This window comes from Acanthamoeba castellanii, assembly GCF_000313135.1.
Source record: "Acanthamoeba castellanii str. Neff unplaced genomic scaffold scf7180000084679, whole genome shotgun sequence".
Lineage (NCBI taxonomy): Eukaryota > Discosea > Longamoebia > Acanthamoebidae > Acanthamoeba > Acanthamoeba castellanii.
This window is the reverse complement of record NW_004457297.1, coordinates 285,007-312,768: the sequence shown is the minus strand read 5'-3', so window position 1 is coordinate 312,768 and position 27,762 is coordinate 285,007. Positions and strand designations below refer to the sequence as shown.

Genomic DNA, 27,762 nt, shown 5'->3' with positions numbered 1-27,762 from the left:
CTCCTAACCCCATCATTACCCCCCCCAAATAAAAACAAATTAAAAACAACAAACCTGCGACGCGTGTGTGGCTCAGTCGCACCTCCATAGCGAGGCATGTTGGTTTGCGCTGTGCGCTGGCTTGCCTCTTGGCAGTTGTGTTTTTTTATTATTATTTATTTAGTTATCTTTCTCGTCGGTGGCGAGCCACTGGACCCAGTGGGTGAGCTGCGCGCCCGACGAGGTCTGGGTCGGGTCGGCCGACCCGATGATGATCTCCATCACCGCCTGCCACCCGCCGTCCTGTGCCTCCTCGCCGTAGCCCCAGTCGTAGAAGTCCGGACACACGCCATACCAGGCGCCGTTGCCGTCGGCGTAGCGCCACAGATAGCATTCGTCCCTCGTTCCGTACATGCACTTGAGGCTCGCGCTCCTGGCCGGCAGCTCGTTGCCCAAGTACCACGGGTTGCATGCATTGATGTCGTAGACCACAGTGGGCGCACTGCTGTTGGTGCCGAAGAGAGGCGAGGCGTCACCGTCGCTGGTCCTGCTGGCCGACGCTAACTCCCCCCTCTTGCCAGGAGTTGGCTCAGGTGAGGCTTCGGAGAGATCGAGGCCGGTGAGGACTTGCGCAGGCTCACGGTCGCCGTAGCAGAAGACCACGGCGCCGCCGTTGTTGCGCACCCAGTCCTTGATGGCCGTGCGAGTGTCCTGGCTCAGCGCTGCTCTCATCTGGGAATCGCCGTTTTCTTCTGTTTCGATGAAGATGACCACCTTGCCGTTCCACAGGGCCGAGCGCCAGGCCGCCTTGTCGGTGTAGTCCTCGATCTTGATCACGCTCTCGCCTTCGAGCGACTCGACGAACCGCGTCACAAGGACCGCCTCACCAGTTTCGCTGGGGTCTTCGCCACGCGTCGGTGTCCACAAAGTTGGGGTCGAAGCCGACCACGACGCTCTGCTCCACCTCGGTGGTGGGAACGCCACCGAGAACGAAAGAAGAACAACAGGACAAGAGAACGAACAGCAGCGCCACGGCGGAGAAGCCCATCGTCTTCTTCATGGTTGTGAGCGTTCGTGTCGTTTGGTCGTAGCGAGCCGAAACCCCTGCGACGGAGTGAACTGGACGAAAAAGGGGAAGCGCCTACCTTTGCTTCGCCGGGATTCCGAGAATTCCACCTCGAACTGAGATTTCGCCTTTCAACCTCCGACTTTTCATATTTCCGCTTTTTTCTTGTACCTGCCTTCAGGAGGCAGCCATGTTTCACATTCACTCCTTGGTGGTGCCCTTGTCCTTGCCCCATGCCTTGTTGAAATATATAGAGTGGTGTGTGCTAGACAATAGAGTATGTTTGAAAGGTGGCACTTTAATATCATTGGGTTAAATAAGTACTACTTATTTATCTGCCTTGGTTGCTACATTGACTCAGACTTTGATGTGGCTGAGTGCCTTGGTCAGTAGATTGGCAGCTGTGTTGGCAGTAGGACAGTAGTGAACAGTGATCACAGCTTAGCACCACCATACCATGCTCAACAACAACCTCACAGTGCCAATCTACAACAACAACCAAAGCACCCTGATGATTGTCACCTGGCTGACGCACATGGCGTGGTGGCAGAGCAGTGGCTGTGCTTCACTGGCAGGAGCCCTTGGCCATGTCGTGGTACTGGGGCACCTTGTCCAGCAGGCACCCCTTCTTTTGGGTCTTGATGGTCTTCAGGTTCTTCAGCAAGTCCCATCGACCCCACTTGTTCAGTGACACTGTGATCCCGCCCATTGTAGTAGCTGCATGCAGAACATGCAAATGACATCGCATGAGCAGCATGAGCAGTCGTTAACAACACATGAGAAACCACCTCTGTAGTTCTTGTACGTACTAGAGAGAGCAGTACGAGTTTGTGAGCGGTGCGCGGGGTAGATATCGATCTCGCCTCCGGCCACCAGGTCATTCGCGCAGTTGGTGCAGTAGTGCACCGTTCCGGCCGTCCTCTTGCCCCTTATCACCGTCTTCACTCGCATGGGTGGTGCTTCTGTTGTGCGTGAAAGAGGTTGTACAACAAGCTCCTCTTCGTTTCTTTTTCTCTCTTTTCTTTCATGATGGGCCTTGAACTGCGTTCGGCTGCTTTGGCCTGCCTGAAGCAATGCTCGAGAAGAGGCGTTCGTGTTGGCTTCTTCTTCTGCTAATGGATGGAACGTGGAGAAGACCCGACAGAAGTGGGTCATCATGGCCACTCGAAGACTTCACCGTCCTGGCCCCACGCGACCTGCAGCTCCTCGCCCGACCTGCGCGGCTGGCACAGCCTCTCCACGTCCTCCCGCTCCACCCCGCACGAGGTCAACTATCCCCCCCCCTCCACATCAGCCGCACTGCAGGCCAGCTTTCACTGCAGGCCTGTGTCGTGTGTCGTGTGCGACAGAAGGTACCTTGGCGGTGGCGAGATCGGGGCACTCGACGAAGACCTGTTCGACGACGCTCAGCGGCAGGTGGTCCACGCGGTCCAGGACCAGGTGTCGCAGCTTCGGGCACCGCAGCGGCGCGACGTCGACCGAGCGCGACCGGACGCCGTACAAGGACAGGCGCAGCAGGGACGGGCAGTCGATGGCGAGCGCGAGCCGATCACCATCGGCGGCGCCGCCTGAGCTCTCGATGTGCAGATGGTACAGGCTGGGGCAGCCGAGCGCAGAGAGCGCGACCAGGCGCGAGGAGTTGGCGACCACGACGCGCGCGAGCGTTGGGTGGTTGTTCAAGCGCAGGGCGGTGATGAACTTGCCGTTGAGCTGTAAGGCCGTCAGGTTGGGAAACCCTGCAGCCAGCATGGCGAACACCCATTCAGCCACGCACGCACACGCACGCACGCACACAGCTGCACACCCACAGGCAATGGGCAGTACCTGCACAGCTCATGGCAAAGGGCTCGCATTCGATGTTGCTCAATGACAGTTCACTGAGCGCCTCGTGTTGCTGGAGCGCATCGAAGGCGAGCGCGGGAAGTGGCACCGAATCGAGTTCCAACCGCGTGAGCCGCGGGAAGTGCCGCAGCAGACCGTCGAGCTCGCCGGCCCGCGCCAGCCCGTAGCGCGCGAGCGACAGGCGCGTGAGGCTCTCGCCCGCGGCCAGCCCCGTCACCTGCACCGCGGCGTCGTCGTCATCGTCCCCCGAGGCCACCGGTATGGCGCGCCTCAGCGTGAGCGTGTGGAGGCGGGCGAAGGGCCTTGAGGGGCACCTCATGACGCCGCCGTCGTCGATGTCGATCTCCTCCAGTGCCGGTGATTGCTCGCGCAGCGCGGCCGCCAGCGTGTGCTGGCCGACCCACCGCAGACGCTCGAGATCCAGCACCACCCGGCGCAGCTGCGGGCACGCGAGGCGTTCCAGCTCGAGCGCGGGGCCGTCTTCCGGGTCGCTCCCGCCGAGCTCGAGCCGCTCGAGCCGCGGGTGCGCGATCGCTACGCGCAGCGCGCGCGGCGGCGAAAAGGCCGAGGCGCACCAGCACAGGCGCTCGAGCCGGCCCAGCGCCGCCACCATCGCGCCCCAGTCGCGGCTGACGTCATCATCATCTGCTGACGTCAGCTCTTCGGTAGTGGAGGTGGTGGTGAAGGTGCACGACTCGAGGAACAGGTGGCGAAGGTGGTGGCCGAGGCCGGACAGGGCCGTCGTCAGCCCTACGAACGGGCACCGGATTCGGTCGAGCGTCAGGGTCTCGAGCCGCCCCGACATGGAGGGAAGTGACCACCTGCTCGCCGCCGCGTCGAAGTGGGCCAGCCGCAGCGCGAGCAGGCGATCGCCGAGCGAGGCGATGGCCCGGTCGAGCTCGGGGGTCGCGGCCAAGTCGCGCCCGTGGAAGCTGCACAGATCGAGCCGCACGAGCTGCGCGCGACAGGCGGCGATGGCCGTCGCGGCCTCGTGGCCGTGGCCCGTCTCGGCACACGGGTCTGTGAGTAGGCCCAGAGAGAGCTCGCGCAGCTCGGGCGGGGCGTGGCCGAGCCCGGCCCCGGCGCAGGCGTCCATAATACGAAGCAGCGAACGGCAGCGGATGCGCGGGAAGGGCGGGCGGGTGAGCCGCGGGCAGCGGCGCCAGCACTCCTCGAGTACCTCGAGCCAGTCGTTGGTGGCGCCAGTACTGTACCAGCGGTAGGGCACCGTGAAAGTGGTCAGCTTCTCCGTGCCGTCGCGCTCTCTGATTGGTGTATTATATATTAACGCCAGTGCCAGCCAGTGCACCATAGTTAATATGTACATTTGTAGTATTTAATGTATGTTTAAAATATTATTTATACATTTAAAAAGAAAGTGGTGGTAGTACCGAATAAAGCGGAGGCAGCCGATTGAGGTGACTTCGGTGCCAACGAGGCGTAGAGAGACCAAGGCCGGCAGACCTTGTCTGCCATCGACGTCGCGACGCAGAAGCCCGGTGAAGAAGGCGTCAGTCACCATTTTGTTTTGCGAAACGTCCAGCTCCTGCGTGTGGTGTCGTGTGTCGTGTGTGTGCGGATTACGATAAGCAAGCAATGCCGCGCGCCAGTTAAGACTGGGAGAGGGCAGACCTGAAGCGAGGGACAGTTCTGAGTCAGCGCATCGGCCGCGTCCGGTGTCACTCGATTGCAACCCTTGAGAGCCAGCCACCTTGTGTTGTGTGTTGTGTGTTGTCAGAAGAACGAAGAGTAGCGAAAACGACAACGAAAGCGTGCACCGGAGACGAGGAAAGGCGCGCAGATGTGCGATCGCTGCGTCGGTGATGTACTGACTCTGCGACAGGTTCAAGCATTCAATCGTCTCCGCCGCCTCGCTGGCGCCCAGGCGCGCAATGAACTTATCGTCCACTCTGGATGATGGTTTCTCCCAGCAGGCCTGTCAGGTGCCACAAGCACCAATCACTGCCACCGCGTTGTTGGGCGTAGTGCCGGGTGGTGGGTGGGTCACCTGGTGCGTCGCAGATCGATGGACGTGAGCCCGGCTGACCACAACGGAGCCGATCGCCAGAGCGCCGCGCACGAGATGTGGCCCTGCCCGCTACATTTCATTTTTTAAAAAATTGAACAATAAATGATTAAAAAAATAACTAAGGTTGGTGGTGGGGCGCACCGCAAAGACAAGGAAGAGCGGGGCAGAGCCACGAAGAGGTTGAGAGTGCGAGAGTCGACGAGCAGGAGGCGCGTCATGGTCTCGGCCACCCGCTCCCCCAGCACCCCGAGCTTCTCCCTCCAGGCCGCCACTTCCGTCCGCCGTGCCGTGGTGCCCCCTCGCCGTCATCAACTCCGCCAGCCCTGCAGTGCGGGGGTGTTGTCTGGCAATGGCATTGAAGAAGAAGAAGAAGAAGAGGTGAACGCAACGTACGGCCGGTGGGCAGTCGCCAAGACAGTCACACAGCGCTCCCACAATGAAGCGGGCACCTGCAGCATGATGTTGAAGCCTGTGGAGCCGAACAGTGCAGGCAAGAATCGAAAAGAAAACCTTTTCCTGGAAGACCAGAGCAGAACGTTTCAAGTTGGCCCCAGTACGCCGCAGTGGCTCAACTGCGGGTGAAGCCACGACCACACTTGAGAGCAGCGCACCAACGGCGTAAAGAAGAATGCAACACTTCACTCGGTGGCTCGTACCAACGGTGAGTCGCACGAGCAGCACTGGTGCGCGCCTCCTTTCCACCACCGCTGCGGGCAGTGAGCCACAGTCCGGGCGTGCACACACCCCTAGTGCCGCGCCTCCCCATTGTGTTATGCCCAGGCCTCATCTTCTGGAACCAGCTCGACCTCAAGGTGCAGTGCAATCCATTCTTTTTGATCTCAATCAGTCGAGAGCTGCATTGCTTAGAAAAAGACAGATTAATCGATCAATCAAATTGGCTTCGCAGGGGGTGGGGAGGGTGGAGTACTGGGGCGGGGTGGCGTCACACCTGCGGCATCGGGGGGCCACGGTGGTGGAGGCCGTGGTGCCAGGCACAGGACACATTCGCGAGCGTGCGGCCGAGCTGCGACGCCACGTAGACGCATTCCTCGCGGCACACCCGTACGTGGCACCTTCTCTTCTTCGCACACACGCACACCGCACCCACGCACAAGCCACCCCTCCTCTCATCAAGCTGTGGACGAACACGGTGACGATGTGGTGGTGAGCAGGGACGTGAAGAAGGTCAACCTCGTAGCCTTCTCCATGGTGCATAGCCAAGAATCCCCATCGTGGTGCTTGATGCATGCTGGTCGCGATGGTGCAGTGGCACTGACGTCGCTGCAACAACACCAACTCAGGGAGGACTCGATGCACGAAGCATGATTCACCACCTCCAGGGCCACGAGGTGGTCGAAAGCCTCACCACCATCGCCACCCCACACCGCGGCTCCTCCCTCGCCAAACGGTTCACCCCTATTTTCTTTATTAAGATTTGTATTTGTATTTCCTTTATTTAGAGATTTACCATTATTATATATTGCTTTTTCACAGGTTCATCGACCAGGGCTACGACCGGCACCTGGCCCGGCTGGGCATCGGTGCGGAGGCGTTCCGCTGCCTCACGCCCCAGTTCGTGCAGGGCCTCAACGAGGCCACGCCCGACCACCCCGACGTCCGCTACTACTCCTACGCGGGCTTCAAGCCGCGCAACGCGATGAGCGGGTGGGGCCGGTGGGCCTACGACCGCGTGCACGAGCGCGAGGGCGCCAACGACGGCTTCGTCGGCGTCCAGGGGGCCGTGTGGGGCCGCTTCCTGGGCACCGTGTCGGCCGCGCACCTCGAGTTGATCGACTGGCGGCTGGGCGTTCGGAGCGCGCACCGCTTCCGCGTGCTGCCGGACTTCTACGACCAGGTGCTGCACAACCTGGCGCAGCTTGGGCACTGAATCGTGTGCGGGGCGACGATGGCACATGGACACACCGTCGCACCCAGCTAACGCTGTACAGAACACGACGACATTAGTCACTTGCGTGTGCGCGTGTGCGGTCGTGTGTGCGTGTGCGGTGGTGTGTGCGGTGGGAAAGAGGTTTAGTCGTGGGTTGGTGTGGTGGCTGCTGGCCGGACGCGGAAGGCGGCGAGGGGGAACTGGAAGGGGAAGTAGTGCATGCGCGACGTGTCGCCCACGACCTCGGCCTCGTAGCAGCGCACGAGGAGGATGGCGAACATCCGCAGCTCGAGCACGGCCAGCCGCTGGCCCAGGCACACTCGCGCCCCGCCGCCCCATGGAATGTAGCCGCCCTTCACCTTTTGGTCCTGCAACCGACACCATACGACACGCCACACGCCACACGCCACACGCCACACGCCACAGAACGAATCAGGACACAAAGCAAACTAAGGTGTGGCAGAGGTGTGGGGGCGGGGACGGACCTCTCTCCTGGGCTCGAGGAATCGCTCGGGGTCAAACTTTTCCGGCTGCGGCCACACGGTGGCGTCGCTGTGGCTCGCCAGTGCCGAGAATCTGAAGAGTGCCAGACAGTCCCGGGAGGTGCGTGGTTGTCAGGTGTACGAACAGCGCAAGTCGCGCGCAGGCGCGCAGCGAGCCGTCGTTACCTGATCTTCCACCCCTTGGGGAAGAACCACTGGTTCTGGTACTCCACGTCCTCCGACAGGTCTCGGAAGCCGCCTCCGACTGGCGTGTATACACGCAGCACCTCCTTGATCACCGCATTCAGGTACTCTCCACTGCACACCGCACACGCACACGCACACGCACGATCGCACACGAGCACGTACACGGGTGTCGGCCCAAAGGTGCTGAGCTGTGTGACGTGGCTGTCGCGCGCGCACCTGAGAGCTTCGGCGGGGATCGGTTGCGCGGGGTCGGGAAAGGCGGCGGCCACCTCCTCCTGCAGCCGGCGGCGTACGTCGGGGTAGCGCGCGATGACGAAGGCCAGCGACGTCAGCGCGGCCGACGTGGTGTCGTGCCCGGCGAACATCTGCAGCAGGACCTGGTCCTTGAGCTCGTCCAGGCTCAGGGTCTCCTCGGTGCCGCTCCGCATGTCATGCAGAAGAATGGAAAGAATGTCGCGCGATGCGGCGGCCTCGGCTGGGTCGCGCTGGCTGTCGCGCACGCGGCGGCGGAGGATGACCTCCTCGACCATGGCCAGCAGCTGTCGGCGGGCCTGCATGGCCCGGCCGAAGGTGGTGAAGGGCAGGTCGAAGGGCAGGCCCATAAGCCCCGGAGCCACACGCCGAAGAGGTCGGTGAAGGCCGTGGCCTGCTCGTCGCTGAGGTCCAGGCCCAGCAGGATGCTCGTGGCCATGCGGAACGCAAACGGCTTCGCCTGAACAATATCTTCGCCATTAGCGCCGACAACACACACGCATGACACAACACGACACGACCAACGACACGACACACACCTCGTCGTTGAGCTGGAACTCGCCCTTGGTGGCCCAGCTGCTGAGGGTCTCTCGCGTGATTTTCTCGATGACGGGCGCGTACATTCCGATGGCCCTGTTGCAGCGTGTGCGCACCTAGTGTGAGGCTGCGGCGCTCGCAGCAGGCCCGGACGAGAACGGGGAGTGGGAGTGGGAGTGGGAGTGGGAGTGGGAGTGGGAGTGGGAGTGGGAGTGGGAGTGGGAGTGGGAGTGGGAGTGATATGATGTGTACGTGGGCGTGAAGGCTTTGGAGAGGACGGCCCGCTTGCGCGCGTGGTCGTCGCCCACCGCCACCGACAGCGAGTGCGCCCCGAGCAGCTGCTTCCACGTCCACGGGTGCGCCACGTTCACGCACTTGCCCTCACCCTACGCCCCATTTAAATTAGTAAACAATTTCAATATATATTGTTTATTTTGTTTACACGCATTTATTTATTTATGTAGTAAAGCAATAAATAAAAAATATAAACCTTAATGATGAGGATGAGGATGATAGAGCGTACGTGCAGGAGCCAGTGGTTGTCGAGGGGGCCGCGAGAGGAGGATGGTGTCGCGCCAGAACAGACGAGCCTTGAAGACGTCGCCGTAGATGGTCCGCTTGCGGGTGTTCCACTCGGCGGGGTGGCGCAGGTAGAGCCCCAGGCCGGTGTCGCCGAACCAGGGCAGGCCCATCGTGCCCGGCGGTAGGGGCAGCTTCGCGGAGGGCGAGACCTGCGTTGATGCTGCATATTTCCTCCTCCTTTGGCTCGCCACCACCAACAACAGCGCAGCCAGCACCAAGGCCGCCCACACCGTCCACTCCATCTTGGGGTTGTCGCTCTCGTATCCCTGAAGGTATTTTTATGTTTATTTTCATATTTATATTTATGTTTATTTCTTTATTTTATTTTTGATGACAGTGCGGTGGATAAAAAGTAGCAAAATGATTTAGAGATGTGGAGAAAATGCTCGTGAATATTCACTTGCAGGCATGGAACAAACAAATAAATAAAAACGAAGCTCGAAGACGGCTTAGATGGCGGTGGTGGAGGTGGTGGGCGCGTTGGTGGCGGCACCGGTGGCCGAGGCGGCGGTGGCCGGGTCGACGCCCTGCATGATCATCTTGCCCTCCTCCTTCTTGGCCGGGTTGCGGGTGATGGCGCCCTGGACCTCCTTCATCGCGCCCTTGATCTTCTGGCCGAAGCCCGCACGGTTCTGCATCGAGCCAGTCTCCACGCCGCTCATGCCCGGCGCCGCGGGCTCGACCAGCTGGCTGCGGGACAGCTCATCGTGGTTGTGGCTGTGGGCGCGGCCTCCCAGGTGGAGCTTCTCCTTGAGGCCGCTCAGGGCTCCGGTGGCGGCGCCGTCGATCGGGATCACCTTCTCGCCGGGTCCCAGGGGCGCGACCATTCCCCAGTGGAGGCGCTGCTCGGCGTCGAGGAGACGGTCGCTCTGGTCGAAGCCCTGGCCGTAGCCGTAGCCGCCCAGGCCGCGCTGCATCATCATCGGGTAGTGGTTGTAGTGACCGCGGCCGCCCATCATCGGCATCATCATCATGTTGTGGTGGTTGTGACCGTAGTGGTAGCCGGGGTGGCCGCCCATGGCCATCATGTTCTGATGGTGCATGTGCTGCTTGCGCATGTGCTTCTCCTGCTTGCGCATGTGCTTGTCCCGCTTGTAGAGGTCCCTGTCGACGTGCTTGGCGTGCTTGTGGAGGTGCTTGTCGCTGCCGTGGCCGTGCTCGTGGAGGTGGTCATGGCCGTGGAGGTGGTCGTGGCCGTAGCCGTCCCTGAGGGGCATGGCACCGACGGCGGCCGAGCGAGCGGTGGTCGGGAACGGGGCGGTGGCGCCGACCATGTGGGTGGGCTCGACGATGGGCGGAAGCATCACATTCTTGTCCTGTTATGAGCACAGAAGGGAAAAAGTTGCTGAGTTTTGGTTGGTTGCATAAGAATAAATTTGGCGAATCAGGAGTGACGACGACCGAATTGGGCGAAAAGTCAAGCAAGCAAGGCGGCTCTGTTTTCGTACCTTAACGATGTAGTTGGTCTCGGTGGTGGCCTCGGTCTTGATGATGGGCTGGATGCGGTGCTCGGTCTCGTGGACCACGGGCTGGATGTGGTGCTCGTGCTTGACCTCGACCGGGCGCTCGTTGATGATCTCCTTCTCCCGCAGGGGCTCGTGGTGAATCACCCGCTCGGCCTCGTGCACCACCTTGTCACCGAGCGACATGTGCTGCATGGGCGCCACGGGCACGACGGGGACTGCGGCGGTGTGGACCACGGGGACGCCCTCACGAGCAGCGAGGCCGGTACCGACGGGCAGGGCGGGGTCGACAAGGCCGTGGCTGCCGTGGAGGTGGTGCTTGTTGTCCTTCTTCATCTGCTTGCGCATCTTCTTCTCCTGCTTGCGAGCGGCCTTGTCCTCATGCTTGTAGGCCTTGTCCTGGTGCTTGAGTGCCTTCTTCTCCTGCTTGTTCAGATCGGACGACATGCTTTGTCTGTGGTTGGTAGAGTGGTCTTCAAAAGAAGAAATAGAAGAAGAAGAAAGGGAACGTAAGAAGTGAGGCACTTCCCACTTCGTCTCTGTTGTTGAAGTGGAAAGCAGGAGCAGTACCTTGGGGTGATTGAGTGAGAGTGAGTGTAGGTTGTTGTGATGGTGGATTGCTAATTTGTTGTGACCAGGGCAAGGAGAGGGGGTTCTTTATACCCGCCCAACGGCTCATGATCTGGCAGGTGCGACCAAAGCAGGCCTAGAACTCAGGGAAATGGGGACCTCCGATGTCCGCAAGGTCCTGGGATCGGACGAAATTTCGGTTGAACCGTTCTCGGAGACTCCAGGATACAAAGTCACCAGGAATCCGTCGGGATCGATCCATCCCAATCATCTCCGCCTCCACCGCTACAGTTCCAGTCTCTGTGGCATTTCCCGAACAGTATATATCTCTCATTACATCTTATAGTTTAGTTACTGAGAGTTCTTTTTATATGGAGAATGTGGGAAAACAGCTCAGACAAGTTGCGGGGTGACTGACGATGCTGGAGTGATTGGTGGGAAGAATACCACCCCAATGGCAGTCTAGCGGCTTAGAGTTGGTCGCAGGCAGCGAGGCAGCGGGGCTGAGTCGCGGAGCAAGAGCCGGTGGTGGAGTAGACGCCGGCCTGGTCCGGGTAGCAGCCGAGAGCATCGGCGTACCTGGGACCCACCGAGGTGAGCGTCGGGCAGCAGCCGTTGAGGTCGCGGTAGAACGGCGCATTCATTCAGCTACACGACATCTTCGACCGGCCCTGCCTCAAACCAATGGCGCTCATTATCACGGGCCACACGGTGTGGCTGGGCCGCAAAGGAAGGGGTTCGAATGCGGGCGCAGCAAATGATCAGAGTTGACTTGACTCCATAGTATGGGGGAAACGAGTAAATACAAAAGCACGCAGTAGCGTGCCGTTGACGTTCTTCCTGGCTGGGACCGTGGGACTTGTTCACATTGATCAGCTCCTACTTCGGGAGGCGCTTGAGCTCGTGCATGAGCCATGTGGCGATCGAGAGGAGCGTGAGAGAGCCGGCCTATTATGGGCGTGGTGCCGGTGCCGTGAATGAGCAAAGAGGGGGCGATCATGGTAGTGTTGGGGTGGTAAGGGACAGGAGAGTGGTACCTGGTGGGTGGCGGCGACGTGGGTCATGACGAGCGTGTAGAGGGTGGCAATGCCCAGGGTGACTTGCAGCGACGCCATGCCCAGCAACGCGTTCATGGCCAGACGAGAACGCGGTGGGAGCGGGACCTGGCGACGCCCATTGATCGGGGGGGGGGTTGATGTGGTTCGTCAACGCCGCCAAAAAAGAAAGTTAAGAAAAAAGTGTTCAACGTGCGGGGCCGAGGGGGTTACCTTTCTGGACCACAGCCACATGGCGACAATAGAGGAGAAGGTGGTGATACCCAAGACACGGTGCTGGAACTGCACCGTTACATCGTTCTCGGTGAAGTTGCGCCACTTGGGGTCCTGCGATCACGACGAGATTGGGGGGACTAAGTAGGACGTCGACATTGGGGGGGAGGCAGTGTGGAGCGTCGTACCATGTCGAGAATCTCATTTGGCACGAGCTGGCCGCCCATGTAGGGGAAGTCGGTGTAGATGAGACCCGCGTCGAGCCCCGCGACGAAGGCGCCTGGGGCGAAAGTACGAGTCAGCGAAACACCCGGGCCGAGCAGGGTCATGGTGTGTGGCGTGAAGCGCGTAAGCCTGCCGTACCAGAGATGGCGGTGAGAAAGACGAGACCGGCCACGCCGTGCGCGTACTTCCGCATCTTGGCCTGCAGCTTGAGCACGGTCGGCGCTGTGTGGTCGAAGCAGACCGGAGGCGGTGAGTGAAAAATTAATTCCGCCGACGGCGTGGTGGTGTGGTGGTGGGGTACCGGACGCGGCGGCTGCCGAAGCCGCGGCGGACGTGGTGAGCTTGGCGGTGGTGGTGAGCGGCGTGAGGACAAAGTCGAACGTGGTCCACAGCATGGCCGTGTAGAGAACGAACGCGGAGCCCAGGTGCGCGGCCAACCGGTACTGGCTCACACGCGGGTGGTCCTTCTCGACCAGACCGGACTTGACCATGTACCAGCCCAGGAGGCCCTTTTTTGCCGTCACAACATTAGACGCAGATGATGGGCGCCAGAGGTACCAGAGAGCGAGGAGGGTGCACCTGGAAGCCGATGCCTGCGGCGATGGCGTAGAGCCGTGTGCGGAGAGGGCCCCGGACGTGGCCGCGCGCGGTGAAATAGAGGAGGGGCAGCGTGTACGCGGCACCGAGGAAGCGACCGAGGTTGCGATGAGCCCACTCATAGTAGTAGATACTCTTGAACTCCTCGACCGTCATCTTGGAGTTGAGCCTGCCACCGTTTTGTGATATTCAATAAATGCTTATTCATAATAATAATCATAATAATCATAAACATAAATAGAGCCGTACTTCTTGTATTCGGGGAACTGCTTGTATTTATCGAACTCGGCCTCCCACTCCTCCTGGGTGATGGGCGGCTTCATCTGCAGCACGCCCCAGTCCACCTGGCGAGCAGCAGAGGCGTGTGAGTGCGAATTCACAAAGACTTGACGGGAGTGGCAGAAGTGTACCATGGAGAGGCCAGACTCGGTCAGGCGGGTGAGTCCGCCGACGACGACCATGCCGAAGACGGTGGCCGTGCAGCCGGCGATCCACACCTTCATCGACGTGGGCACGTCGTGCCATGTCGCTGCGGCCACCTCTGCACAGGCACGGCACACGAAGAGGCGCTGGTCAGATTGTGTTGGCTGTTGGCTGTTGGCAGCACTGCGTACTCGGCATAACGCCGGGCTGGGTGGCCTGGTGCGTGACGGTGGAGTTGGCTCGCCTCAGCAAGGTGGCGGGCCGAAGGGCCGCACCGTTCGTTGCTGTGGCGAGTCGCGGGAACACGCGTGCGGCGATTCCGGGCCTGCGGTGGAAAGGTGAGTCACCAACACGTCTGGTTGGCGCCGGCACATACTCGAGCATACGTAACACGGATTATACTTGGAAAAACGGTATTAATAATTGAATTATTACCACCAGAAAATAAAAAAAAATATAATCAACTTGTTTGCTAAATGGTAAAAATGAAAACAAAATTCAACAGAAGATTGGTCGGAAAAATCGGAAGATTAAACGGTGGCGTACCTGGCAGAGGTGAACAGGGGAGCTACGCCACTTGAAGAGGTACGCATCGGTGCCAAACGTCCAGCGACTGTCAGTGCGCGTGATGGAGGGCAAGTGGCGGCGAAGAGGGTCCGCGAGAGTGAAGACGAGCCGCTTCTCGCCGTCCCAAAGAGCCCTGCACGCTCTACGCCGCCGGAGAAGGTGGTCCAAGTGCTTCTTGGTCTGCTGAGTCGTTGCATCATCGATGATCGGTTGGTAAATAAATGGCTTGGATGACGGCAGCGTTGCGTTCGTGTTTGCTTCTTTAAATGTCCGAGAATTGAAGAAATGCAGTAATTCCTCACATTCCGTACTATATTCGTTCATCTGCAACGAATTCTCAAATATGCCGCTTCGGATCTGAGGAGCGACGTTGACATTTTTCGTTTCACAGCAAAAATTGTGTGATTGGGAAATCACGCCTAGACGTGCGCGAAAACAGCCAGAACTTCTGCCCAAAAAGGTAAAAATGGATGAATGTCATGAATGTATGCGATCTGCTGCTGCCGAGGTCGGTAATGTACACGCGAAGACCGCCAGCGAACGCACCAACAACAAATAACAACGCTTCCCGCGCGAAGCGCGAGGGTCCGTTACGTGAGGAAGAGCTGCCTGGTGGCTATGGGGCTTGGTGCGCGCCTTTATGGGCCTCTGTCCCGCCATAATTATTTCCCCCAGCAGACAAGAAAGCTAGACCACGCTTCGTTGCTCCCGCGCGCCCCTTCTCGGCTCGATTGATCGATCGATTGTGCGTCTCCAATTGTTAGCCTTCCCTCTCGCACGCCCCCAATGTTCAACCATACATTCGCGGCGTTCGCCTCCTCCGCGGGAGCAGCCAAGCCCGCCGCCCAGCAGCCCAACACATCGACGGCACGTCTTGCCAAGGATTTCCGAACCGGCGAGCCGAGGACGGCGCTGGGCAACCTGACCAACAAGGCCGCTTCATCGAGCAGCGGCAAGACGGGCAACGCGGTGAAGAAGTCCAAGATTTCATCTACCCAGTCCCTTACATCGAAGGTCAATCCCGCCCCCAAGCCTGGCCAAGATGACGCCCCGCGAAGGAAATCGAGCCTCGGTCGACGGAAGGAGCCCCGACTCTCAGTCTCGGCGATGGAGATCGAATCGGCTGGCGTCAATCAGAGTGTAGACATGGGCGACCTCGATCCTTCACATGCCGTCTTCGTCGATGAGGAGGAAGAAGTGGAGAGGGAGGCCGAAGTGGAAAAGGGCATCAAGGAAGAGGAGGTGGTGGAGGCGACGATTGTGGTACCGGTGCAGAAGGAGAAGATACTGCTGCCGATGGGCTGCCTGAACATCGACGAGGTCGACGAGAACGATCCCCAGTGGGTCACTGACTACGTCCACTCCATTTTTGAATACCTTCGCGAGAACGAGGTACGTGCGCTGCACTTGTCATTACGACCATTGGTCAACTCAATTCGCTCGAAATGGCCAATTCAATGATGGCACGTTGTTGACCTTCTCGCCTTGTTCTATGTATGCAGGTTCGCTTGAGACTGCCGCACCATAACTACATGGAGGTGGTGCAGACCAATCTCACACCGGCCATGCGAGGCATCTTGGTGGATTGGTTGGTCGAGGTCGCCGAAGAGTATGAGCTTTCCTCGGAGACTCTCTTCCTCGCAGTCAACTACCTCGACAGATTCGCAGCTACCTGCCCTGTGGATAGGCGAAAATTCCAGCTCGTGGGGGTCGCATGCATGCTGATCGCGTCCAAGTACGAGGGCATCTTCGCTCCCGCCGTCGACGAGTTTGTGTACATATCCGCCAACACCTACTCCCGAGAAGAGGTACCTTCCAATCTCGAGATCCGCATCTGCCCAGCCCGCATCTTTTCTCAAATCCCGACCGCGGCTCCGATAACGAGCGAACGCAATGATCTGACGGCTTCACCCTCACAGGTCCTGCTGATGGAGGTCTCGATTCTCAACGCGCTCGGCTTCACGCTGACTGCGGCCACAGCGAAGGTCTTCTTGAGGCGCTACCTCAAGGCCGCGGGAGCCGACCTCACCCTAGCTTTCCTGGCAAGCTACCTCTGCGAGATCTCACTCCTCGAGTACAACTTCCTGCAGTACCTTCCGTCGATGGTGGCCGCCGCCTCCGTCTTCCTCTCTTTGCGTACGCTCGAACGAGAACCCTGGGTACAGTCTCCTCGCACACAACGTTGGTCCTCACCATTTTCGAAAGACCGCGCTCCTAACCCCGCTCAACGCAATGACATCCATCGACTCGACAGACGCCCACGCTCGACTTCTACACCAGCTACCGACTTCAGGACCCGACCTTCCAGCAGTGCGTGCGCGATCTCCATCAGCTCCAGATCAACGCGCCCAAGTGCAACCTGCAGGCAATCCACGAGAAGTACGCCCACCAGCGCTTCCAGAAGGTCTCTAAGATCGCGCCACCTCAAGTGCTGTGAGCGCCATCCACTCCGGAACCGAACGGACCAGCAAGCGAAGTACACTACACAAGACGCAGCATCACCAACCGAACAAGAGGAGGAAGAAGAAAAGGGAGCACCGCCCACCCGGTACAACAACAACAACCGACGATGGCAACGGCGACAACTGAAGAGGAGGAGGACTTGAGGGAGAGGATGAGCAAAGGGGCTCGGGGTGCGCCCTCTCTACGCGATGCGAGCGAGAATCGGCGAGGTGGTGTTTTTTCCCCCTTCTTTTTTGTCTCTCCCCAGCCAGGGGTCTCCAACGTTTTGTTAATCATCATCATTGTTCTGTATATCCTCCCTCTACCGCTGCTTGCGCGACCTCTGGCCTTTCCAGGTGCAAGATCGAACAACGACTCATCTGAAGATCATCTAGGTTCATTTTCGCGTTTCCCGCCAAGATGGTAATGTTCCCGCCAAAGACGTTGATCCATAGCGTTGCAATTTGCGTTGCGTTTGCCGAAGCGTTTTGGCGCGAAATAACACAGACATTTTTTGCGGACAGGAAGCTAGAGAATCGCAACTCAAATCTGCTGATGGACGTGGAGGCCGAGCTGAGCCAACTGGCTGAAGAGTTTGGGTTTGGGGTGAAGCACATCGGCACCTCGCGATGGACCAAATCCCGTGGGGCGCCAGGGGAGAGGGCCTACGTGGCTGTCACCACGCTCGAGGGCACTCCTCTTTGCATTGAACTGTCGACCCGCGGCTGGAAGGTACACAAGAAAAGAGGAAGATGGGGCGGTGAGATGGACCATCGCTGAGCGTTGCACGTGCGGCAGGTGCTGGGCGAGCTTGAGGATGCTGCTTCGTCCGAGGCGCAGTTTGCGGATCTCCGAAATCACGAAGAGGGCAGCAGGCGATGCTACGATACCATGCAGGCGCTCCTCATGACTGAGAGTCCGCTCTATCGCCAAGCGTTCCACGATCGCCTGCTCGGCCGGCTCTCCGCTGCCTTCCCTCATCCCGTGACGTAAAAGAAAAGAAATAAAAATAATATAGAAATATAAATAAAATAGCACGCTCCAAGATGTACGCGCCCAGCACGGAAGGAAGTGGCCTGTCCGATGACCTCGATGAAGAAAGTCCCAGCGCCACTGCCACAGAACCACTGGTGCACGCCCTAACTTAAATCAAGGTTACTAAGTTCCATCATTAGTGAAAGCTGACCCCTCTCCAGCTATCTCCAGGTCAGGCCCAGCGCACGCGATGGCTGCTGTTTATTCCCTTTTCTATTTATTATTATGTCTTATTGATTTTTAATTTATTTATTTATGCACACTTTATTTATTCCAGAGTTGGAGGAAGACACCGACGATGACCCGACGGTGGCGCTAGTGAAGAAGAAGCGAGAGGTCCACACGAAGGAAAAGAGAAAGAGGAAGACCGAGAAAGAGCGCGCAAAGAAGGAGAAGGCCAAGAGGCGGCGCGAGTGGGCCAAGCGCGAGGGCAAGATCAGCGCCGCCCACCGGGCCTCGTGGCTGGTCCGGGCCGCCATACTCGCCTGCATCTCCCTGCTCAGCGTGGGCTCCTACTTTGCCTACGACTCCATCGCTGCGCTCGAGACCTACATCAAACAGGACCTCGACCTGAACTCGTTCCGCTTTGGCTTCCTCTATTCCTCCTACGCCATTCCCAACATCGGTATACACCACCGCACACGCACGCGCACGCGCACGCGCACGCGCACACGCACACACCAGAAGCATTACAACTGGACTGATCGCATCGACACACAGTGCTGCTCGTATTGAGCGGCTACGTGATCGACCGGCTGGGCAATCGCAACAGCGCGCTCCTTTTTCTGTCGCTGACCGTGCTGGGCACGTTCATCGTAGCCATCGCACCCACCTTGCGCACCGGTTCCTCCGATTCCGCGTACACCGCGACTTTCCTCTTCATGCTCCTGGGCCGCTTCGTGTTTGGCCTGGGCGCCGAATCCTCCTACGGTACACACCCACACACACACACCACACCCACACACCCACACCCACACCCACACCCACACACCCACACCACATATACCACACACACAGCTTGAGCTTCACGTGCGATTCGCGTGTGTCGTGTCGTGCGATCAGTGGCGCAGAGCAGCATGTGCGTGGAGTGGTTCGGCGAAAGCCGGTTCCTGGCGACGGCGATGGCCATCACCATTGTACGTACCGACCTGTCAGCCGTGGCACGTGCGTTCAGCCCCCAAACAAACGCTCACGCTTGTCTTCTTCTTCTTCTTCTTCTTCTGTAGTCGGTGTCGCGATTTGGGCCGATCCTCGCCTTCAACGCCGAATCGAGGATTGCCGAGCAGACCGGTCACTACGTCTACGCCCTGTGGTTCGGTTCGCTTTTCGCTTTTCGCTTTTCGCTTTTCGCTTTTCGCTTTGTTTGGCTTCGCTTCTCTCTTTCTCTCTCCCATTTCTGCTGACATCAGCACATTCCACACAGCATTCCTCATGTGCGTGTTCTCGCTGGGCGCGATCCTGGTCTACGCCGGGGTCGACTGGGCGTCCAAGCGCGACCGCCCCTCTCCCCGGCGCGCCAATGCGACAGCTGAGCGGCTTCTTTCCGTTTCTCCGCCCGACCCCGAGTCGTCGTCGACACCCGCCTCGCCCGCCCCCTCGCCAGAGCCGATTCTCGTGCCCACGAAGCCACACAACATTCAATCCACTCTCATCGACATCCTCCGCAGCATCGTAGCCCTGCCAGCCATTTATTGGTACGCCGCGCGTGGTGTGTGTCGTGTGTGCGTCGCGTGTGCGCCGTGTGTCGTGTGTGTGGCTCAGTGTGCGGCACACGCGACGAATGTTGTGTTGTAGGCTGGGCATCGTGGTGGTGACGTTGATCTACACGGCGATCTACTCCTTCCGCTCGGTCTCGACCGAGCAGATTTCCATCAAGTACGGCCTCTCGCAGGAGGACGCCGGGTTCTACCTGAGCGTGATCGACATCGTCTGCCTCGTGTGCTCGCCGTTCTTCGGATACCTCGTCGACTGTACTGGCAAGAAGGGATGGATGGGTACATCCACATGCGTGTCGTGCGTGCCGTGCGTGCCGTGCGTGCCGTGCGTGCCGTGCGTGCCGTGCGTGTCGTGTTAACCGATGGATCTGTAGTGGTCTTGGGGAACAGCTTGGCTGTGGTGGGGTTCCTGCTGTTGGGATTCACCGAGCTCCCGCTGCTGGTGGGGGTGCTGATCCTGGGCGTCCACCTGTCGCTCATGCCGGCCGCCGTCTGGCCCTGCATCGCCGTACTCGTCGACCCCAGGCAGGAGGGCATGGCCTTCGCCCACTCCTCCTCGGCCATCAACCTTTCTCTCCTGGGCGCCACGCCCCTAGCAGGTAAAGTGTGCGCGTGTGCGGTCGTGTGCGCGTGTGCGGTCGTATATCGGCTCACGTGTGCGGGCGACATGCAGGGTACCTCAATGACCAATGCGGCTTCGAGTGCTCGTGCATGTTCTTTGCCGCGGTGGCGGGGATGTCGGTCGTGCTGGCCGTCGTGTGGGTCGTCGTCGACGCGCACCGGCCGATGCCGGTACTCAATGGACCCATGTCTCTGCCGTCCTCCCTCGGGGCCTCCGCGTCTGCGCTCCTGTGCTGTCGCGGCGGCTCAGCCCGCAGAGGCAGGGGAAGGCGAGAGCCCGCGCGAGTGGTCTCCGCCGGCGACGACATGGGCCTCATCTTCGAGGACACACGCGCCCACACTACACCGGAGCACCAGACCGCATAGGACCGCCGCAACAGGTGCGAGAACATGCGTGTGGCATAGGCGCTGTTTAAAATAATGGTAGCACGGCGAGATGTAGGCCAAACCGCCTAAGATGCGTGGTGCAACAAACATGTTCTGGTTGCGCCAATGGTGTTATTATCCGACGCGTGTGCTTGCGTCCGAGTGGCGGTGTTGTGCGATTGGTCAGTCCGTTGCCCAATAGCCAGTGGTGGCTTGAGGTCCCGGCCACGACAAACATGACTATTGAGCCCACGGTGGCCGACGCCGATCATGCGATCTGCAGCTCCAGCGCCTCCGTGGGCCGCCACGACGTGCTCCTGGTGAACTTCCGCACGTCGCTTGGCCTGCCGTTGGCTCGGACACACAGGCCTGCCACCAGTTAAATACTGACCGGTGCCTCTTCTGCCAAACTCTACATTCACCTACCACCCAGTCAGCTACCCTTTCCCTACTACCACCTACTACTACTATGAAGGCGTCTGCCCTCTTCGTCGTGCTCGTGGCGGCCCTGCTTGGGTCGGCCATGGCCTACACCGACGTGGAAGAGTTCTGCGAGGACAGCAAGTGGGATTCGACCCAGCCGGCCTTCGCCTCGTTCAACGCCTTCTGGGCCGAGCGCGCCCAGTTCCTCGAGTTCAGGGACTACTTCCTCCAGATCACGTCCAGCGTCGATCTGGGCAACACCACGGTCGAGGCCGGCATCATCGACCTGCTCAACGCCAAGCTCACCCAGAAGGGCTTCGACAACACGGTCCTCAGCTTCACCATCACCCGCTCCAACGGCGACATCACCATTGACTCCCAGCTCGGCGTCAACCCCGTCATCGACAACCATGGTGGCCGTTACTCCCTCGGCAAGCCCATGCTCTGCCGCGACTTCCACACCGTTGTGTTCGACTACACGTACGCCCCCCCCCCATAAATATCAATTCCTTCACCTACGCGCAGCTCATCGTCTTCAACCTGTGATTGTTGCCGTACGGAACGCAGTTATGTGACTCGCACCGGCCTTCAGTACCGTTTCTGGTCGCAGGCCGTGCAGACCTCCGTTCAGAAGCAGTTCTTCGCCTTCAGGTGGAACATCCCCGTTCAGTAGGAAAGAGTTGTTCTGGTCAACAAATAAAGAACAACTGAACGAGTTCTGTGCTCTGTCGAGAGAGAGAGAGAAGAGTAGGCCTTGCCTACAGCAGCGCGGCGAGCTACTGGACCCAGTGGTGAGCTGCGCGCCCGACGAGTTCTGGGTCGGGTCGGCCGATGATGATCTCCATCACCGCCTGCCACCCGCCGTCCTGGGCGCCCTCGCAGTCGGCCCAGCCCCATCCTGAAGGGTCCTGTCAAGGATCAATACATTACCCCCGCCCCCAAAAGGCACTTTGTGTTGCACTTGTTGTTTATTGGTTGCTTCTTCCTTTGCAAGGCGTCAGGACAGCTCCTACAGAGTGGTAATGGTGCTCGGCCCGGTCCTGTACGTCCGCCTCGTTATCATCATGGAGGTCAATAGAAACAAGCCCCCGAGCGATATGAACTGTGCCCGCAAACTTAGTTTTTCCATATTGCAAAACAACCCACGCTCGTGCTCACGATTTGGTGAAACGAGGGACGAGATCATTATGGTGTATCGTATGTGTGTGTGTGGTGTGTGTGGTGTGTGTGGTGTGTGTATGTGTGTGTCGCGTGGTGTGTACCGTGTGCGTCTTGCCCGGCCTCGGTCACGTCCGCCTCATCATGGTCCTGTGGTAGTGGTGTGCTGTGTGGCCTGCAGTGGCAGATTTGCTGAGGTTTGTGTCTGTGTACCCTCCCCAAGCACTGCACAAAACTACGTAAGATTTATTACACTGGTGGTGTTCTAAAGGAGGCCTCAGTTGAGCCGAATGGGGGCATTTTCGCCACGGGGAGAAGCCGTTACATTGCGAACAACGAAGCCGCCCACCACCGCCCAACCAAGGCTGAAGGAGGTGGGACAGCAGAAGGCCCTTATATACGGTCCGTTGGTCTGTAGGAGATTGAGGCACTCGCCGCCGCCGTAGAAGTCCAGCGCGTAGTTGGACGAGTTCGCAATGGGGCGGACCATGAGGCTTGAAAAGGCATTCCCGGTCGAATCCTTGAACTGGCCCGAGACACACTCACCGGTTTGCCTCGTGAAGAGGACTCCAGTCGGACACTGCGGGACGCCCATGTTCTTGATGCAGCCACCCCGACAGAAGTCCACGTACGCGGGCTCTGCAGTGCTGTTTGGGCTCCCCATAGCGCCCACAAGGAGCGCCCAAAGGAGGACCAGTGAAGCCACTGGGAGGAACACTGATGAGAACACACGCACACACACCACCACCAAATGGTTGCCGTGGTACGTACCACAAGAATGTGCTCTTGTAGGTATGAAGTGCATCTTGATTAGAGGTGAGGAAAACAGAAGAACAGGAGTGAGAAGCCACAACCATCGAGAAAAAGGTTTGCGCCCCGAAACTCTAGAGCAACAACGCAATCAGGCTCGAGGAGGGACTGGGTGAGTTGGGCCTTAGGCCCACTCAGACCTTTTTTCTGGCAGCATGCCTGTTATGGCACTCCATCTCTGAAAACGTTTGGGAGTATATAGGACAATGAAGACAATGTGTTCTGTACACCAAACCATCAATACTCACCAACACAGACCTAGCATGGTGTTTACAATGGGTTCCTCCCTGCTTCTCTACACCATTGATGTCTGGGGCACCACACAGACCCCAGTGTCCCTGGTCACCAACAAAGTGGCCCATACAGCAGCAGCAAATGTCAACTCTGCAGAGTGGCTTCTTACAGGGACTCACTCTACCTGGTGTTACCCACAACAACAACATGGGCCTGTGGGTTGGTCAGGGTGTGTGATTTCATAAGGCAAAAAAACAGAAATCTGTGAGAAAAGTGTGTCAGAAATCAACTGTGTTGGTGAGTATTGATGGTTTGGTGTACAGAACAACACAAATTTGATGTTGAAGATCAAGTATGTTTGCACACCAGACAAAGCCAAAGGGCAGATCAGCTGCTGGCTATTTTCACACAAGGCAGTGTCATTTGGTATTTAAGGTGTTGTAGTGACCTGGATGGGTTACCCCATACTTTTTTTATCCTTGCTCTCTTCCACTTTTTTTGTTTATTTTGGCCCTCTGTCCTGTTGGTGGAACCATGACGTTCTCACAACTCGAATTTGCAGAGAAATTACCACGAAATTCCACACAATCTGCAAAACACCCAGGAAACTACGCGGCATGTCGCGTGTGCACCTTATCTTTCTGCCAAACCTGGAACCAGCCTTTCCTTGGCGGCCCACCGGCTTCGGTACAAAAGCTGGACACCCAGCACCCACAACCAAACTCATTTCCAAACAAACCAAGAAACACATCAACACAACACAACACAACACAATGTCCAAGTACACAAGCATTGGCATCGACCTGGGCACGACCTACTCGTGCGTGGGCGTGTGGCAGAACGATCGGGTGGAGATCATCGCCAACGACCAGGGCAACCGCGTGACCCCGTCCTACGTGGCCTTCACCGACACCGAGCGCCTGATCGGCGACGCGGCCAAGAACCAGGTCGCGATGAACCCGCACAACACCGTGTTCGACGCCAAGCGCCTCATCGGCCGCAACTACTCGGACCCGGTCGTCCAGGCCGACATGAAGCACTGGCCCTTCAAGGTGGTCCAGAAGCCCGGCGACAAGCCCTTCATCTCGGTCGAGTACAAGGGCGAGCGCAAGGAGTTCTCGCCCGAGGAGATCTCGTCGATGGTGCTCATCAAGATGAAGGAGACGGCCGAGGCCTACCTGGGCCACCCCGTCACCACCGCCGTCATCACCGTCCCCGCCTACTTCAACGACTCTCAGCGCCAGGCCACCAAGGACGCCGGCACCATCTCGGGCATGCAGGTCAAGCGCATCATCAACGAGCCCACCGCCGCCGCCATCGCGTACGGTCTCAACAAGAAGGCTCGCGGCGAGATGAACGTGCTCATCTTCGACCTGGGCGGCGGCACCTTCGACGTTTCGCTCCTGACCATCGAGGAGGGCGTGTTCGAGGTCAAGGCCACCGCCGGCGACACCCACCTCGGCGGCGAGGACTTTGACAACCGCATGGTCAACCACTTCGTCCATGAGTTCAAGCGCAAGCACGGCAAGGACATCTCGGGCAACGCGCGCGCAGTCCGTCGACTGCGCACGGCCTGCGAGCGGGCCAAGCGCGCCCTGTCGTCGGCGACCCAGGCCAGCATCGAGATCGACTCGCTCTACGAGGGCGTCGACTTCTACACTTCGATCACCCGCGCCCGCTTCGAGGAGCTCTGCGCCGACCTATTCCGCGCGACCATGGACCCCGTCGAGAAGGTGCTGCGCGACGCCAAGATGGACAAGCGCGCCGTGAGCGAGGTGGTGCTGGTCGGCGGCTCGACCCGCATTCCCAAGATTCAGCAGCTCGTCACCCAGTTCTTCAACGGCAAGGAGCCCTGCAAGTCGATCAACCCCGACGAGGCTGTCGCCTACGGCGCCGCGGTGCAGGCCGCCATCCTGGACGGCGTGGCCACAGAGGGCTCTGTGCTCAACGACATGGTGCTGATCGACGTGGCCCCGCTCACCCTGGGCATCGAGACCGCCGGCGGTGTCATGACGGCCCTCATCCCGCGCAACACCACCGTGCCGACCAAGAAGACGCAGGTCTTCTCGACCTACGAAGACAACCAGCCGGGCGTGCTGATCCAGGTCTACGAGGGCGAGCGGGCCATGACCCGCGACAACAACCTGCTGGGCAAGTTCGAGCTGTCGGGCATCCCGCCCGCTCCGCGCGGCGTTCCGCAGGTCGAGGTCACGTTCGACATCGACGCCAACGGCATCTTGAACGTTTCCGCAGCGGACAAGACGACCGGCAAGTCGGAGAAGATCACCATTCGCAACGACAAGGGCCGGCTGTCGAAGGAGGAGATCGACCGCATGGTGAAGGAGGCCGAGCGCTACAAGGCCGACGACGAGCGCGCCAAGGAGAAGGTCGAGGCCAAGAACGCCCTGGAGAACTACGCCTACACGATGCGCAACACGATGCGCGACGACAACGTGGCCTCGAAGCTGGCGCCCGAGGACAAGTCCAAGATCGAGCACGCCACCGACGACACCATCAAGTGGCTCGAGGCCAACCAGACCGCCGAGAAGGACGAGCTCGACTACAAGAAGAAGGAGCTCGAGGACGTGTGCAACCCCATCATGACCAAGATGTACCAGCAGTCAGCCGGCGGCGGCCCCGCAGGTGCCGGCGGCATGCCCGACATGGGCGGCATGGGCGGTGCTCCCGGGGCTCGTTCGGCCGGGTCGGGTGCCGGCCCCAAGATCGAGGAGGTGGACTAGCCACAGCTAGCGAGCTCCAACTCTTTTCTCTTTCTTTTGTGAATAGTCTCCACAGATTAAAATGAACTGTTTCCCTCTACACTACTACGCTTCCCCTTATGACGTGGAAGATGAAGCCATCACACTCGCCAGTGCCGACTGCGAGACTTGTACGTCGTCTTATTCTTCCAGGCACGGCCGAGCTGACTGTCATTGAGGCTTCTATCTCTTCCCCTTTGTGGTTGTACTTCGTCTTGCGCGTTGTATCCCACTACTTGTTGTCGACGCCTGAGGCTTCCTTGCATTCTCTGTGACTGCAAATGTGAGAAATCAACAAAACAAGAGCAAAAGAAGATGAGCTATACACTGGAAGTGCAGAGGGGAGTGGTGGGTGGTGCGCCCCCGCACCGCTGCTGGCGCAGCTCACAGTCGTGGACGGTCACCGTCGAAGACACGACGACGATCGCCGATCTGGTCCAGATGCTTCAGCAGACCTGCGACTCGTCCATCACCGCCAGCAGGCTCCGCTTCGTCGGCGGTTCCGGTTCGTGGAGCCCCTCGCTCGACAACGCGCTCCAGACCATCAGCGAGGCCGGCCTCACCAAGGTACAATAACATCTGAAATGGCTTGATTGATGAATCTTGAATGATGAATCTTTTTTCTTTTCTAATTCACTTCTTAATTCATAGGGCGCCGTGCTGGGCTTCACCGTTCCTGGCGCGATGGATTGATCTGATAACCAGGAATGTAAACTCTTGCTTGATGAAAGATGGCTTTCTTTGCGCAGTAATCAGTAGTCGTCCTCGTCTTCTTCGTCGCCACTGCCTTCCTCATCGTAAGTCAAATCATTGGCTCGAGAAGAGCTCTACGTTGACGAGCGTCGGGCACTCGAAGCGCCCGTCGAGCTTTCGCAGCCGCCAGCAATCCTGGACCTCGAACGACCACAGGCGCACCACCAGCTCTACGCCGCGGAGCTCTAGGCACCGGAACAGCGAGAGGGTGGCCAGGAGCGTGTTGTCAACGATGTGGACCTGCTTGCTCGCTGCCGCTGATGCTTAGGTCGGAGAGCCAGGCCATGTCACTGACAAAGTGGATGCCCCAGGCGCTTGCAAGTGTCCACAAACAAGTCCACCAGGTCTAATTTCACCAGGTTTGGCAATCCTAGACACACACACAATGCATAGCCTTTGGTGCTGTCTGTCCAAAACTGATCTGTGAAATGGGCAACTGTCATCTGCAAAAATGCACATAAAAATCATCTGTCATCTGCATAAAAATCATCTGTCTCTATGGGCATAAAAATCATCTGTCATCCCTAATGGGCATAAAAATCATCTGTCATCTGTAATATCATCTGCAAAATGGTCATAAAATTATCTGTCATCTGCAAAAATGGGCATAAAAATCATCTGTCATCAGCATAAAAATCATCTGTCAGCATAAAAATCATCTGTCATCTGTGAAAAGGGCATAAAATCAACTGTCATCTGTAAAAATGGGCATAAAAATCATCTGTAATCTGCCAAAATGGCCACAAAAATCATCTGTCATCTGCAAAAATGGGCATAAAAATCATCTGTCATCTGCATCCAAAATCATCTGTTGTCTGCATAAAAATCATCTGTCATCTGTAATATCATCTGCAAAATGGTCATAAAATCATCTGTTATCTGCTTAAAAATCATCTGTTATCTGCATAAAAAATCATAAGTCATCTGCGAAATGGGCATAAAAATCATCTGTTGTCTGCATAAAAATCATCTGTCATCTGTGTAAAAATCATCTGTTGTCTGTAATATCATCTGCAAAATGGGCATAAAATCATCTGTCATCTGCATAAAAATCATCTGTTGTCTGTGAAATGGCCATTTTCATCATCCATCAAATGGCCACAAAAATCATCTGTCATCTGCCAAAATGGCCATAAAAAGCATCTGTCATTCATGAATCCCACCCTGCCCAATTCACACAATTAGACAAAAACAAAAACAACAAAATAACAAAGATACCACAAAAACCTCCCACTGCTGTCGACATAAAGCCGGAGTGGCGGCAATGGTTGGGGGGGTGCCTTAGCAGGCGGGCGGGCAGGCCAAGGATGGCTGTCTATGTACACGTTGATGGCCTTTGGGAAAGGTGCGCTGGTCGACTCAGTCGAAGTTCTAGTCGCGCCCACAATCGCACATGTCAGCCAATACATACTGGCATGTGGTGTTGTTGATGGGGTGCTCACCCTCTAGTTTTGGCCGCAGTGGCCAGT

At 58.3% G+C, this 27,762-nt stretch overlaps 14 protein-coding genes across 14 annotated transcripts; 7 read left to right on the top strand and 7 right to left on the bottom strand.

The window, feature by feature from the left end:
• Positions 1-159: 159 nt before the first annotated feature.
• ACA1_374500 (uncharacterized protein) lies at positions 160-1,039 on the bottom strand (the record flags this gene model as incomplete). The annotated part of the gene is given in 2 exon segments (XM_004334347.1): positions 160-874; positions 891-1,039. 2 exon segments carry the CDS (start codon positions 1,037-1,039, stop codon positions 160-162), a joined length of 864 nt encoding a protein of 287 aa, XP_004334395.1.
• A 571-nt stretch (positions 1,040-1,610) lies between these two features.
• On the bottom strand, positions 1,611-1,996 carry ACA1_374490 (uncharacterized protein; the record flags this gene model as incomplete). The annotated part of the gene is made up of 2 exons (XM_004334346.1): positions 1,611-1,762; positions 1,870-1,996. 2 exons carry the CDS (start codon positions 1,994-1,996, stop codon positions 1,611-1,613), a joined length of 279 nt encoding a protein of 92 aa, XP_004334394.1.
• Positions 1,997-2,199: 203 nt separating this feature from the next.
• Positions 2,200-5,134, bottom strand: ACA1_374480 (uncharacterized protein; the record flags this gene model as incomplete). Its single annotated transcript, XM_004334345.1, is given in 8 exon segments — positions 2,200-2,316; positions 2,402-2,781; positions 2,870-3,189; positions 3,202-4,152; positions 4,279-4,356; positions 4,666-4,797; positions 4,896-4,985; positions 5,058-5,134. The coding sequence occupies 8 exon segments, from the start codon at positions 5,132-5,134 to the stop codon at positions 2,200-2,202; spliced, it is 2,145 nt and encodes a 714-aa protein (XP_004334393.1).
• Positions 5,135-6,238: 1,104 nt separating this feature from the next.
• Positions 6,239-6,804, top strand: ACA1_374470 (esterase/lipase/thioesterase family protein; the record flags this gene model as incomplete). Its single annotated transcript, XM_004334344.1, has 2 exons — positions 6,239-6,324; positions 6,411-6,804. The coding sequence occupies 2 exons, from the start codon at positions 6,239-6,241 to the stop codon at positions 6,802-6,804; spliced, it is 480 nt and encodes a 159-aa protein (XP_004334392.1).
• Positions 6,805-6,947: 143 nt separating this feature from the next.
• ACA1_374460 (cytochrome p450 superfamily protein) lies at positions 6,948-9,106 on the bottom strand (the record flags this gene model as incomplete). The annotated part of the gene is made up of 8 exons (XM_004334343.1): positions 6,948-7,172; positions 7,290-7,380; positions 7,473-7,604; positions 7,710-8,044; positions 8,113-8,205; positions 8,285-8,378; positions 8,535-8,668; positions 8,882-9,106. The coding sequence occupies 8 exons, from the start codon at positions 9,104-9,106 to the stop codon at positions 6,948-6,950; spliced, it is 1,329 nt and encodes a 442-aa protein (XP_004334391.1).
• A 207-nt stretch (positions 9,107-9,313) lies between these two features.
• Positions 9,314-10,774, bottom strand: ACA1_374450 (uncharacterized protein; the record flags this gene model as incomplete). The annotated part of the gene is made up of 2 exons (XM_004334342.1): positions 9,314-10,180; positions 10,313-10,774. 2 exons carry the CDS (start codon positions 10,772-10,774, stop codon positions 9,314-9,316), a joined length of 1,329 nt encoding a protein of 442 aa, XP_004334390.1.
• A 1,002-nt stretch (positions 10,775-11,776) lies between these two features.
• ACA1_374440 (cytochrome c oxidase assembly protein cox15, putative) lies at positions 11,777-14,174 on the bottom strand (the record flags this gene model as incomplete). Its single annotated transcript, XM_004334341.1, has 11 exons — positions 11,777-11,845; positions 11,935-12,060; positions 12,166-12,279; positions 12,354-12,445; positions 12,529-12,612; positions 12,692-12,899; positions 12,970-13,156; positions 13,237-13,331; positions 13,398-13,528; positions 13,602-13,735; positions 13,957-14,174. 11 exons carry the CDS (start codon positions 14,172-14,174, stop codon positions 11,777-11,779), a joined length of 1,458 nt encoding a protein of 485 aa, XP_004334389.1.
• A 589-nt stretch (positions 14,175-14,763) lies between these two features.
• Positions 14,764-16,414, top strand: ACA1_374430 (cyclin, Nterminal domain containing protein; the record flags this gene model as incomplete). Its single annotated transcript, XM_004334340.1, has 3 exons — positions 14,764-15,369; positions 15,480-16,136; positions 16,232-16,414. 3 exons carry the CDS (start codon positions 14,764-14,766, stop codon positions 16,412-16,414), a joined length of 1,446 nt encoding a protein of 481 aa, XP_004334388.1.
• Positions 16,415-16,974: 560 nt separating this feature from the next.
• Positions 16,975-17,412, top strand: ACA1_374420 (uncharacterized protein; the record flags this gene model as incomplete). The annotated part of the gene is made up of 2 exons (XM_004334339.1): positions 16,975-17,151; positions 17,218-17,412. 2 exons carry the CDS (start codon positions 16,975-16,977, stop codon positions 17,410-17,412), a joined length of 372 nt encoding a protein of 123 aa, XP_004334387.1.
• Positions 17,413-17,465: 53 nt separating this feature from the next.
• Positions 17,466-20,156, top strand: ACA1_374410 (transporter, major facilitator subfamily protein; the record flags this gene model as incomplete). Its single annotated transcript, XM_004334338.1, has 9 exons — positions 17,466-17,520; positions 17,732-18,079; positions 18,175-18,384; positions 18,517-18,590; positions 18,681-18,771; positions 18,878-19,148; positions 19,249-19,448; positions 19,544-19,768; positions 19,843-20,156. 9 exons carry the CDS (start codon positions 17,466-17,468, stop codon positions 20,154-20,156), a joined length of 1,788 nt encoding a protein of 595 aa, XP_004334386.1.
• Positions 20,157-20,392: 236 nt separating this feature from the next.
• On the top strand, positions 20,393-21,252 carry ACA1_374400 (uncharacterized protein; the record flags this gene model as incomplete). The annotated part of the gene is made up of 3 exons (XM_004334337.1): positions 20,393-20,476; positions 20,632-21,059; positions 21,147-21,252. The coding sequence occupies 3 exons, from the start codon at positions 20,393-20,395 to the stop codon at positions 21,250-21,252; spliced, it is 618 nt and encodes a 205-aa protein (XP_004334385.1).
• Positions 21,253-21,355: 103 nt separating this feature from the next.
• On the bottom strand, positions 21,356-22,332 carry ACA1_374390 (uncharacterized protein; the record flags this gene model as incomplete). The annotated part of the gene is made up of 3 exons (XM_004334336.1): positions 21,356-21,477; positions 21,842-21,903; positions 22,139-22,332. 3 exons carry the CDS (start codon positions 22,330-22,332, stop codon positions 21,356-21,358), a joined length of 378 nt encoding a protein of 125 aa, XP_004334384.1.
• Positions 22,333-23,554: 1,222 nt separating this feature from the next.
• On the top strand, positions 23,555-25,522 carry ACA1_374380 (heat shock protein ssa1, putative; the record flags this gene model as incomplete). The annotated part of the gene is made up of 4 exons (XM_004334335.1): positions 23,555-24,787; positions 24,842-25,368; positions 25,391-25,401; positions 25,425-25,522. The coding sequence occupies 4 exons, from the start codon at positions 23,555-23,557 to the stop codon at positions 25,520-25,522; spliced, it is 1,869 nt and encodes a 622-aa protein (XP_004334383.1).
• A 333-nt stretch (positions 25,523-25,855) lies between these two features.
• Positions 25,856-26,233, top strand: ACA1_374370 (uncharacterized protein; the record flags this gene model as incomplete). The annotated part of the gene is made up of 2 exons (XM_004334334.1): positions 25,856-26,107; positions 26,192-26,233. 2 exons carry the CDS (start codon positions 25,856-25,858, stop codon positions 26,231-26,233), a joined length of 294 nt encoding a protein of 97 aa, XP_004334382.1.
• Between the last annotated feature and the right edge of the window lie 1,529 nt (positions 26,234-27,762).